Source organism: Hypanus sabinus, chromosome 29, assembly GCF_030144855.1.
Source record: "Hypanus sabinus isolate sHypSab1 chromosome 29, sHypSab1.hap1, whole genome shotgun sequence".
Classification (NCBI taxonomy): Eukaryota; Metazoa; Chordata; class Chondrichthyes; order Myliobatiformes; family Dasyatidae; genus Hypanus; species Hypanus sabinus.
Window position 1 is genome coordinate 21057732 of NC_082734.1, and position 13140 is coordinate 21070871.

Below are 13140 nucleotides of genomic sequence, written 5' to 3' on the forward strand. Positions count from 1 at the left end.
GCTTCATGGTAGGGATGGTGTGTTTTTGACGATGTGCAGTGTTTGGCTTACACCAAATATAGCGTTTAGTCTGATGGCCCAAAAGCTCAATTTTGGTTTCATCAGACCATAGAACCTTCTTCCAGCTGACTTCAGAGTCTCCCACATACCTTCTGGCAAACTCTGTCTGAGATCTCATGTCAGCTGTTTTTTTAAAAAAAAATTTGCTTTCTCTTTGCCACTCTCCCATAAAGCTGCGACTGGTGAAGCACCCGGCAGTTGCTGTCTGCGCAGTCTCTCCCATCTCAGCCACTGAAGCCTGTAACTCCTCCAGAGTTGTCATAGGCCTCTCTGTGTCCTCCCTCACTGGTCCCCTTCTTGCACAGTCATTCAGTTTTTGAGGATGGCCTGCTCGAGGCAGATTTACAGCTGTGCCATTTTCTTTCCAATTCTTGATGGTTGACTTCACTGTACTGCAAGATATATTCAGTGACTTGGAAATTTTGCTTGTATCCATCTCCTGACTTGTGCTTTTAAATAACCTTTTTGTGGAGTTACTTGGAGTGTTATTTTGTCTTCATGGTGTAGTATTTGTCAGGATACTGACTCACCAGCAGTTCGACCTTCTTATTCTTCTGACTTTTAATGGTGGTTGGCAGTCCAATTTAAAGGTGCATTACCGCCACCAACTGGACTGGAGTCTGGTGTAGAGAGTTGGGAAATAAAACCCCTACTAGTTATTTATCAAATGAAAACTAAATTATTCCAGAAAGTCCTTAGATTGTAAATAATGAAAGACAATATTGTGAATTACTTCCGTAACTTAGTGAGGTCTTTAAATGAAAACTATCAACCTCCAAAGATAGTAGTGAATCCTGCATTTGATTTCTTTCAACCTCATATGCTTCACATTATAAAAAGAACCTGTTCAACTGTTTGATAATGATAAAAAAAACCTATACATCCTAGTGTGATGTTTTCCAACAAGATACAAGGAATAATTAAGCATAGGATGCCCAATTCTAAGTCGAGTCAATACATTCCTTCCCTTCTTGTTTTACCCCTTCTCCTATCGACCCAACAGTTTTATGTATTCTGTAGACATGTTTCCCCTTATGCCCATTATCCCACAAGTTTTGCCATAATCCCCTAATTCTTAGCCCCACCAACCCCTTAGCTTCTGATTTGCTGAGTGGAATGTCTATATCCACAGTTGACAGCTTTTTTGGCCAATCAACCTGCTCATTCCCCTCAATATCTCTATGTGCAGGGATACATAAGAAGCAGGTATGTAAACCAATACCCTGAATATGAAATAAAGTTTGAAGAGCTTCCAGCGGTAAATCTGACCTACTGTTAGAATGATCTGATGAATGAAAGGGTTAATTTATGAGAAGCATTTGTTGGCCCTGGGCCTGTACTTGTTGGAGTTTAGAAGAATGAAGGGGATCTTACTGAAACATCCTTTTTCACCTAAGTGTTGTTACAAAGTAGGTATGGTAGTGCCTCTACTTAGAAGTTTGTGAAGATTTGGCAAGTCTTCTAGAACTCCAACAAAGTTCTATAGAGTATCCTGACTGGTTGTATCACAGCCTTCTGTGGAAACACCAATGCCCATGAAAGGAAAAGCCTACAAACAGTAGTGGGTACAACCCAGTCCAAAATGGGTAAAGCCCTCCCCATAATTGAGCAGATCTACAAGAAGCACTGTTGCAGGTAAGCAGTATCCATCATCAAGGACCCTCCAACATCCAGGCCATGTTCTCTTCTTGTTGAAGGAGGTACAGGAGCCTTAGGTCCCACACCACCAGATTCAGGAACAGTTATTACCCTTCAATTCTCTGGCTCTTGAATGAGAGTGGATACTTCACTCATCCCTACACTGGACTGAGTCTACAAATGACTCACTTTCAAGGAATCTACAACTCACGTTCCCAATATTTATTTATTATTATTCTCTTTTTGGTATTTGCACAATTTGTTTTATTTTGCACATGGGTTGTTCGTCCATATTTGCTGGGTGTGGTTTTTCATTGATTCCATACCATTTCTTTGTATTTAATGTGACTATTCATGGGAAAATGGATCTCAGGATAGAACATGGTGACATATAGTGTTAATAAATTTACTTTGAATTTGAAACCTATTCAATATGGAAGGGTCTAGAGTGGGCTTGGAGTGCATGTTTTCTATACTGGGAGTGCTTAGGGCCAGAGGGCACAACTTTAGAATAGAAGGACATCCCTTCTGAGGAGAAATGCGGGAAAAAAAATCTTTAGCCAGAGGGTGGTGAATCTGTGGAATTCATTGCCACCAATGGTTGTGGAAGTCAGGTCATTGATAAACTTAAAGCAGAGGCTGATAGGTTCTGATCAGCAACTACGGCAAAGGTTACAGGGAGAAGGCAGGAGAATGAGGTTGAGAGGGATAATGATGGAATGGTGGAGCAGACACGATGGGCTGAATGGCCTAATTTTGCTCCTATGTCTTATGCTTTGTGGTTCTCTGACTGGCCAGCAGCTTCAGCGTTTTGCTTTGTAGTCCTGCATCTTCTTTATGATGGGCAGTTCGACATGGTCACTGTCCCCTCGGAGGGGACCTGGACACAATCAGCCGGCTCGACACAGCTTCCGTGTTCCTCCAAAACATTCCTGTCCAGGATCACAGTGGTCTGACAGCTCTTCCACATTCTGCTACCATCAAAACGCACACTCTCCTGGTCATCCTTAAACCCTGACTCCAGACCTAAAACTAAAACCTCCACTATGTGGTAGTATAGTGGTCAGTACAATGCTTTGCAGTACTAGCGACCCAGGTTCGATTCCCGCTTCCACCTGGGAGGAGTTTGTATGTTTGTCCCGTGACCGCGTGGGTTTCCCCCGGGTGTTCCAGTTTCCTTCCAAACTCCAAAGGCGTACCGGTTGGTGAGTTAATTGGTCATTGTAGATTGTCATATGATTAAATTGGGGAATTGCTGGATGGCACAGTTCAAAGGTCCAGAAAGGCCTATTTCACACTATATCTCAATAAATAAATAAAAAATCTTCCTTGTCTGTTCACGTGCATGTCTAAATGCCTCTTAAATATTGCATCTGCTTCCACTATCTTCTCAGCAACACAATCCAGCAGCTATCACTGTCTCTTTTAAAAAAATACTTGCCCCGTACAGCTCTTTTAAACTTTCTTCTTCATCTTAAAGCTATGACTGTCACTATCTGACATAAAAGAATTTGGGTAAAAATCTCTGTGTAAAAGAATCTCTTTACCCTATCTATCTGTCTCATAATCTTATAAACCTCTGTCAGATGTCCCTTCAGCCTCTGCCGCTCCATGGAAAACAACCCAAGTTTGTTCAACCTCTCCTTATACCTCATGCCCTCTAATGTAGGCCATGTTCTGGCAAACCTCTTCTGTTTCCTCTCCAAAGTCTCCATTTCCTCTGTAATACTGCAGCCAGAACTGCATGCAATACTCCCAGATATAACCCAACCAAAGTTTTACACATCTGCAACAATGGCCAATAAAAACAAATATGCTCTTTGCCTTTTTACCACCCTCTCCACTCTTGTTGCCACTGTCAGGGAGCTGAGGAGCTGCACCCCAGATTTCTCTGTACAGCAAAGCTAAAAAGGGTCCTGCCTTTCCTCTTACATCTGACCTCCGAAAGTGCAACACCTCATACTTGTCTAGATTATACTCAATCTGCCATTTCCAAATGATTTACACCTACTGTATCTTTGACAGCCTTCCTCACTGTTCACAACTGCACCAATTTTTATGTTGTCTGCAAACTTACTGAACAGCTGATCTACGTTTCCAACACAACCATTTATGTATAACACCAAAAGCTGAGGATCCAGCACAGACCATTGTGGAATACCAATGGTCTTGGACCTCCATGTCAGAGAAGCGCCCTTCACCACTGTCCTTTGACTTGTATGACCAAGCCAATATAAGTGCAGATGGTCAAGTCATCAGTGGATCCCATGCACCTTAAGCTTCTGGATCAGCCTATAAACGAGGGACCTTGTTGAATACTTTACTATACTATATATACAACCTCCACTACCCTGCCCTCATCAATCATCTTTTATACTGCTTCTTTTAAAAATCATGTAGAATTGTTTTTTCTTGTGAATGCTGCGTATATGATGTTACATGCTGGTTTAACACTGCTGCAAGTAAATTTTTCATTGCACCTGTGCATGTGACAATAAACTTGACTTGGCAAGACCATACTGATGTCCTATTAAACGGGGGCGACGGAGGAGAACCCAAGTGCGGGACACTGGCACGTCGACTCAGTTGGGGAGGCTGGCGTAGACCTGAACGTAGAGCAGGAAACCAGAGGATCTTGACAAGCAGACGGGATTCACAGGGACTCTCTAGAAACTAGAGCGGAACTTAGAACTACCGGTTCTAATCGGAACAGGGAACGAAGTATCATACGAGAACTGACCAATGAACTGGCAACCTGTGATAGAGTCGTCATTGTATTTGCTTCCCAGTAATTGGGTAACTAGCAGCAATTGACTGAAATTGGGGCATGATCAGGGAGAAAGAAGTGTTAAAGGGGAATGGCCAACCGGAACCATGACATGTCCCTAACGAGTCACAGAGTCATAGAAAAGTACAGCACAGAAATTGGCCCTTTGGCCCATCTAGTCAGTACCAAACCATTTAAACAGCCTACTCCCATCAACCAGCACCAGGGCTATAGTCCTCCATACCTCTTCCATCCATGTACCTATCCAAACTTCTCTTAAAGATCGAAATTGAGCTTGCATGCGCCAGTTGTGCTGGCAGCTTGTCCCATACTCTCACGACCCTCTGAGTGAACAAGCTTCCCCTCACGTTCCCTTTAAACTTTTCACCTTTCACCCTTAACCCATGACCTCTGGTTGCAATCCTACCCAACCTCAGTGGAAAAAGCCTGCTTGCATTTACCCTATCTATACCCTGTGTAATTGAGTATATACCTCTATCAAATCTCCACTCAATCTTCAACATTCCAAAGGATAAAATCCTAACCTATTCAATCTTTCCTGTAACTCAAGCCCTCCAGACCCGGGAACATCTTTGTAATTTTTCTGTGTACACTTTCACCCTTATTTAGATCTTTCCTGTAGATAGGTGACCAAAACTGCACACAGTTCTTCACATTAGGCCTAATCAATGTCTTAACCAACTCCTGTACTCAATACTTTGATTTATGAAGGCCAATGTGCCAAAAGTTTTCTTTACAACCCTATCTACCTGTGATGCTACCTTCAATTATTTGTGGACCTGTATTCCCATATCTCTTTACTCTACCACAATCCTACTGTTCACAGTGTAAGACCTGCCCTGGTTGGTTCTACCAAAGTGCAACTCCTCACACTTGTCTACATTATATTCCACCTGCCATTCTTCAGCCCGTTTTTCCAGCTGACCCTGATCCCCCTGCAAGCCATGATAGCCTTCCTCATTGTCCACTACACCCCCAATCTTGGTGTCATTTGCAAATTTGCTAATTGTCATCCAGATTGTCGATATAGTTGACAAACAACGGACACAGCACCGACCCCTGCGGCCGTCCACTAGTCACATGCCTCCAGTCAGTGAGGCAACCATCTACTACCCCTCTGGCTTCTCCCACAAAGCCAATGACTAACCCAGTTTACTAGCTCATCTTGAATGCTGAGCGACTGAACCTTCTTAACCAATCTCCCAAGCAGGACCTTGTCAAATGCCTCACTGATATCCATGCAGACAACATACACTGACTCTCCCTCATCAACTTTCTCAGTAACTTGCTCGAAAAACTCTATAAAATTGGTTAGACATGATCCACCAGGCATGAAGCTATGCTGACAATCCTTAATCAGTTCATGTATATTCAAATACTTATATATCCGGTCCCTTAAATTACCTTCCAATAACCTTCTCACTACTGATGCCAGCCTATAATTTCCTGGTTTATTTTTAGTGTTTCTAAAACACTGGAACAATATTGGCTATCCTTCAAACCTCTGGCACCTCACCTGTCACCTAAGGAAGAATTAAAGAATTAAATATCTCTGCTATGGCCTTTGCAATTTTGGCACTTGCCTCCCACAGGGTCCAAGGGAATACCTTGTCTGGCCTTGGGGATTTATCCACCCCAATTTGTCCCAGGACAGCCAAAACCTCCTCCTCCGTGATCTGTAATGAGTCTGTGACCTCCCTGTTGCTTGCCTCACGTCTATAGACTGTGTCCATCTCTTGAGTAAATACAGATGCAAGAACTCATTTTAGATCTCCCCCATTTCTTTTAGCTCCACACATGGATGACCATTCTGATCTTCCAAAGGACCAATTTGTCCCTTACAGTCTTTTTGCTCCTAACTTTTCTGTAGCATCCCTTAGGATTCTCCTTCACCTTGTCTGCTAGCGCAACCTCATGTCTCCTTTCCATCCTCCTGATTACTTTCTTAAATGTTCTCTCGTATTTCTTATACTCCAAAAGCACCTCAATTTTTCTTACTTGCTTATACCTACTATTCACTTTTTCCTTAACCGGGGCCTCCATATCTCTTGAAAACCAAGAGCTTTTATCATTATCTTTTATTCTGACTGGCCCATACAGGCTTTGTACTCTCAAAGTTTCACTTCTGAAGGCCTCCCACTTACCAAGTACACCTTAAAAAAAGCCTATACCAATCCACACATTCCTGATACCATCAAAACTGGCCTTTCTCCATATCAATCCACAGACCAGACGTAACTTTTTTCCATATTTACTTTGAAACTAATGGCATTGTGATCACGAGATGAAAAGTGTTCCCTTATACAAATTTATTCCACCTGTCCTGTCCCTTCCCTAATAGCAGATCAAATATCACACTCTTTCTCTTTAGGACTTACACATGATGATTAAGGAAACTCCCCTGAAAGCATTTGACAAACTCTATCCCACCTAGTCCCAGTCAATATGTGTTAAAATCATCCACTATAAAGATCTTATGTTTCTTGTAACAATCTGCGATCTCTCTGCAAACTTGTCCTTCTAAATCCCTTGGACTCTGTGTGCTCAGTAATATAGCCCCATTAGTGTGGTCATTCCTTTCTTATTTCTTCATTCCACCTATAATGCCTCACTAGATGAGTTCTCCATTCTGTCCTGACTGAGCACTGTAGAGATATTTTCTCTGAATAGTAATGCCACCCCTCCTCCTTTAATACCTCCTGGCTCTGTCGAGTCTAAAACAATGGAACTCTGGAATATTGAGCTGCCAGCCCTGCCCCTCTGCAACCAAGTCTCCTTAATGGCTACAATATCATAATTCCAGGTGTTGATCGATGCCCTGAACTCATCTGCCTTTCTAACAATGCTTCATGCATTGAAATGCACGCAGCTCGGGGGAATAATCACATCATGATCAACCTTTTGATTCCTGACTTTGTCTGAGGTCTGAAACATTTGCCTCCACAACCTCTCCACTAACTGTTCTGCACTCTGGTTCCCATCCCCCTGCAACCTTAGTTTAAACCCCACCGTGCAGCACTATCAAACCTTCCTACTAGGTCCTTCCTAGTAGTGCCCTTCCAGTTCAGATGCAAACTGTCTCTTCTGTAAAGCTCCCACCTTCCTTGGAAGAGAGTCCAATGGTCCAAAAATCATATCCCCTCCCAGCTCTTTAGTCACGTGTTAAACTGTATAATCTTCCTATTTCTGGCCTCACTACCATGTGACCCAGGTAGCAATCCTGAGATCTCAACCCTGGAGGTACCACCTAACTCCCTGAACTCAGTTTGCAGAGCCTCATTACTCTCTGTATCTAGGTCATTGGTACTTACACGGACCACAACCTCTGGCTGTTCACCCTTCCTCTGTTAGGTCATACCCCCCAACCGTATCCAAAGTGGTATACCTGTTGTTGAGGGTATGGCCACAGGGGTACTCTGTTGAACTCTTTTCAACCCTTTTCCCTTTCCTGACTGTTACCCAGTTTCCTCTCTATATGTCCTATAGATCACCCCCTCAGCACCCCAGATGATCGGGACTTCATCCAGTTCCAGCTCCCATTGCTTAACGTGGAGGTTAGCAGTTGCAGATGGATGCACGTTTTGTAGTTGTAGTCGTCAGGTACACTGGAGATTTCCTTGCCTTCCCACATCCCTCACGAGGAGCATTCCATTATCTTGCCTTGCATTTCTACTGTTCTAGCTGAGCAAATATAAAGAAATTACAACAATAAACTGCAGGGATTCTGCTTACAGCTTTTTTTTGCCTTCTCTCACTCAACTCTCCTCATTGAAGAACTAAAGAATGAAAAAAAACCCTGCTGTAACTCTGACCAGTCCACTGGTGGCTGCTCCAATGATGCTTGCCCCCTGCCTTACTTTAATTTGTTCTTGCCAGTCAATCCTGAACACTGATTGGCTGCTGCTCAAAGCACCAAAGTGCTGTGAGTACCTGAGTGAGCTACATCTTATTAGGCTTCCAATCTCTGATTGGGTGCTGCTCCAAACACTTTTCCAAATGCGAGCAAACCCTATCGCTAAGAATTGTCTCCAGTAATTTCCCTACCCCTGACATCTACTTCCAGTAGAAGTGGTAGAGGCAGGTTCGATATTGTCATTTAAAAAAAAAATTGGATAGGTATATGGACAGGAAAGGAATGGAGGGTTATGGGCTGAGTGCAGGTCGGTGGGACTAGGTGAGAGTAAGCGTTCGGCACAGACTAGAAGGGCCGAGATGGCCTGTTCTGTGCTGTAGTTGTTATATGGTTATAAGGATCACTGGCTAATTTCCTGGAGTGCCCTTAATGCCCTTCTTAAACAAATGAGCAAACCTTGTAATTCTCCAGACATCGGATATATCATACCTTGTCTCTCAGTAACCTGGGATCAATTCTATCAGGACTTATCCAGTTTCAAGTTCAAAGTTAATTGTCATTCAAATATATATGAATACAGGAAAACAAAACAGAGTTACTGCAGAGCCAAGGTACAAAACAAGGTACCAAAAGTCATGCACAGCATGAGGTGCATATAGCACATATAAGACTGCAGTACAATACAGTCACACGAAAAATATAGTCCAAGTCTCTGAGTCCACGTTGCAGCAGTCTGCAGTTGAACACAATATAATTTGCCTTCTATTGAGCAAACACTGGAGAGCAGCACCAAAGCCAGCATGTGCCTCCAGCACCGACTCCGATACTCCCTCCTGGATGGCTGCGAACTGCAATGCTGTGGCTTGATGCCTGGTCTTCCACCGAGCAACCACTAGAGGGAGCACCGACACTATGCCACACCACCTCTAACACCGACCGACGCCTCTACCCTGGACGTCCGCAAACAGGCGACACAGCGGCTGGAGGCCTCGTCCTTGCTATAACTGAGGCCACGTAGCTCTCCCGCCATCGGATCTGCCAACAGTGAACCAGACTTACAGCATTTCACATCACCAATGTCCAACAGGGTCTTGCGACCACAAGAAAAGCGACTAAGACAATCACTCGCTGTTACTGTCTTCACGCACCGACGCTGACATCTCTCCTGCAGCAGGCAGCACAAAGTCCAGTTCCTTCATTTTCTCCACCAATAAGCAACTCTCTGATGGGGTAGACCTGCAGTACTTTGAGTTCTTAATGTCCAGCAGGCTATTGTAATTGTAAAAAATATGCTTAAAAAGACAACAGCACCTTTGTTTGGCCCTGTCTGAGAGTGTGCCTTCTTACCATTAAAAGACCTATCGCTTCCTCCATTTTATATAATAATTATACTCTGGGAAAATCAGCATACAGCTCCCTTATCTCTCCATGTCCACGCCTTACCACTTACTCAATACTGGTGTGAAGTATTAACTTCACATCTTGCACCCTCCCCTTCATTAACCAGAGCTCTTGTCTGACCAAGCTTAATGAATGTTTCAAAAAAAAAACCACAGGGGTATCAACATGGGCAAGTGCAGTGGTTTCTGTGGACTTCGAAGAGCCTCTGACAGGGTGCCACATAGGGCACTGGGCCCCTCAGGGTCAAAGGTAAAAGGGTAAAATGGACCCAAAATGGCCTTGGTGATGGGAGATAGGGTTATCTTTTAAGTTTTTTAAAATTTTTATTGAACACAAACAAAAAACACTAAACATATGCTAACAAAGCCAGGGAAGCAACAAATATGTAACTATTAACTTTAAATATACAAATAAACAAGAAAATCCACTCTATATACTGTTGGACAGAAGGAACTATTTCTAAAAGGAGTCACAAAACAGAAAGATTTAGGGATAACCCGAAATGCTGACAAATTTGTAGGGTCTTTACAGCTTTCTGTTTATGGGAAGTTTTCAGAGTATTAACGTATAGTTTGAAGTCTGATGTAAAAAATATAATTGAAGGTTTCTTATTGCTGTATTTACATTTATGGATATAAAATTTGCTGTAAATTAACAAAAGATTTATGATAAAGAAATGATCCCTATGAGATTTGGTATTATTAGTAAACCCAAATAAGACATTTTCAAAACAAAAAGTAAAATTCGCATTAATATATTGATCTATAAATTGAAAGACATCAACCCAAAATGTTTTAACATATTCCCAATCCCAAAACAGATTAAATAAATCCTCTGGATGTAAACCACAAAAAGAACAGTTAGTTTCAATATCAGAATTAAACTTCATCAAATAAACATTGGTTGGGTAATATCTATGTATAATTTTAAATGAAATTTCTTTAATTTTATTCCTCAATAAAAATTTATTAAATAATTAAAAAAAACTCCCCAAGCGACTATTTCAAAAACTAACAGCTGTAGGAATAGAAGTAATGTCTTTTTGAAACAAACTTCTAATACCTCTATTATTTTTTTTAAAAGAGGGAGGAAAACAGCTGTGCTGGATGGATCCAAGCTGGGTAATTCAACTGACGTATTTCTAAACAACACAATTGCACAAGAGAGAACTGCATGCATGGTGTCAGTCTCGAGAGACCATAGATCTGTGCCTGGAGTTTCCAGGGCGCAGGCCTGGACAGGGTTGTATGGGAGACCGGCAGTTGCCTTCCCGATGTTGTCCAAGGGAAGGGCACTAGGACCCATGCAGCTTGGCTGCCGGTGACGTCACACAGCAATGTGTTGTTCAGTGCTTTGCTCAAGGACACAAACACGCTGCCTCAGTCAGCTGAGGCTTGAACCAGTGACCTTTAGGTTACTAGTCTGATGCCTTGCCCACTAGGCCACGTGCCTGCATGCATAACAACAGCAAATTCATTTGGAGTCACAGGAAATTTAAAGGTGGATAAAAACTCAGTATAACTCAATAAAGTACCACTTGAATTAAATAACTGTTTAACTAACAAAATACTGGTGACAGCAGAACATTTAATTCTGTGAGCAGGGAGTTACGCACCACAGAAAGAGACCCTTAGAGATGAGAGGTGTGACTTCAAAGGAGATGTGCGCAGCAAGTTTCTTTACATAGAGCAGTGGGTGCCTGGAATACACAGACGGGGGTTGTGGTGGGGACAGGGACGATACAGACATTTAAAAGACTCATAGTTAGGCACATGAAGGGAATGGAGTCAAATTGACATTGTGTAGGCAGAAAAAATTAGTTCAGTTACACATTTAATTAGGTCAGCTCAACATCATGGGCTAAAGGGTCCGATTCTTGCTATGCTATGTTTTGTGATCCAGGAGTGTTGTAATGTGAGTATTATTAGAGGTAAGTTAATACTAATCGGGGAGCTGTTGGTAGCAAGAGGCGGGATCCGGGGTTGGCGGGTCTTTTTACTCCCAGTATGCATTGTATATAGTCCTCCACCCAGGCCGCACGAGGTACCTGGAAGCCTCTGTATTGTAAATATCATTTGCCGTCCCAGATAAAGATGCTCTTTTGGCCATCAAGTTGTCGAGAGGTCTTTTTGTAAAGTAGAAGTTACCATAAGGAGATATTGCCTGGGATGGAATATTTCAGTTACAATGAGAGATTGGATCGGCTGACGCAGACAGAGAGTGCGGATCGTGAAGAAATAGAAGATACTACAAAGAAATTGGAAGTCACTTGGGTTTGGATTTTGTGGTCTTTATAGTTAATATCATAGCAATTTTACTGCATACTATTTTAATGCAAGGTGCCCTGATGCCAACAGTAGAGTCTTTGAACCAGCAGTCAGACAGAAAGCAGTCACCAGCACACTCTGTGCTATGAGCTGCCTCCCATGGCTTCAATCTGGCGTCGTTTCAGGGTCTAAGACTTCCCACTCTACTGGTCCAGGTACTCACCACAGCTGCTTCCGAATTGCCTGACCTTTCAGCGACTCTACGTTGAAGTTGTTGGTCCGGGCGGGCATGATGAAGAACGCAATGACGGTCACGATGCTCTGATGAGTCTGAAACAACAAGTTTTACAATGTGAATCGTTCTGCATGAGATGAACACGGCCTCAGGTCATTTCTGATGACACCAGCTATAATAATAAATGCATGGATGTTTGGCAATCGTCATTTCCTTGCATTATCTGTATGGGCTTTTATAAGGTCCTGGTAGGCTGCAGTGGAAAGTTAGATCGCATGAAATCTCAGAAGAGCTGGTTAATTGGATCTATATGGTAGAAAGCAGAGAATGGTAGCAGCATGGAAAGGTAAGGCAGAGGTTGATAGATCCTTGGTTGGTCAGGGTATTCAGGGATACAGGGAGAAGGCAGGAGGTTGGGGCTGAGAAGGAAGATGAATCAGCCATGATGAAATGGTGGAGCAGACTTGATGGGTCAAATGGCCTAATTCTGCTCCTATATCTTACGGTCTTATCTGTCGGGGTTGTGGTAGTGTCAGAAACATTAGTGGCATTTAAGAAACTCTTAATGTATCTATCTAAGAAACTCTTAGATAGGCACATGGATGATAGAAGAATGTAGGAGAGAAGGGTTAGATTGATCTTAGAGTAGGTTAAAATGTTGGCACAACATTGCTGCCTGAAAGGCCTGTACTGTGCTGTAATACTCTATGTTCTATGATGATGATGGAAGATTCTTTTGGACTGGAGGCCCGTGGCTTGTGGTGTGCCTCAGCGGCCGGTGCTGAGCCCATTACTATTTGTCATTTACTATATCAATAATTCCAATGAGAATGTCCAAGGCATGGTTAGTATGTTTGTGGGTGACACTAAAATAGGCTGTAGAGTGGATAATGAAGAG

At 42.7% G+C, this 13140-nt stretch overlaps 1 protein-coding gene across 1 annotated transcript in view; it reads right to left on the reverse strand.

The window, feature by feature from the left end:
- The window catches only part of LOC132383104 (glycogen [starch] synthase, muscle-like), an 84557-nt gene that overhangs the window by 42116 nt on the left and 29301 nt on the right, over positions 1 to 13140 (reverse strand). The window contains exon 8 of the mRNA XM_059953900.1: positions 12231 to 12337. Coding sequence (XP_059809883.1) covers positions 12231 to 12337 — 107 coding nt within the window. The remainder of the gene's footprint in view (positions 1 to 12230; positions 12338 to 13140) is intronic.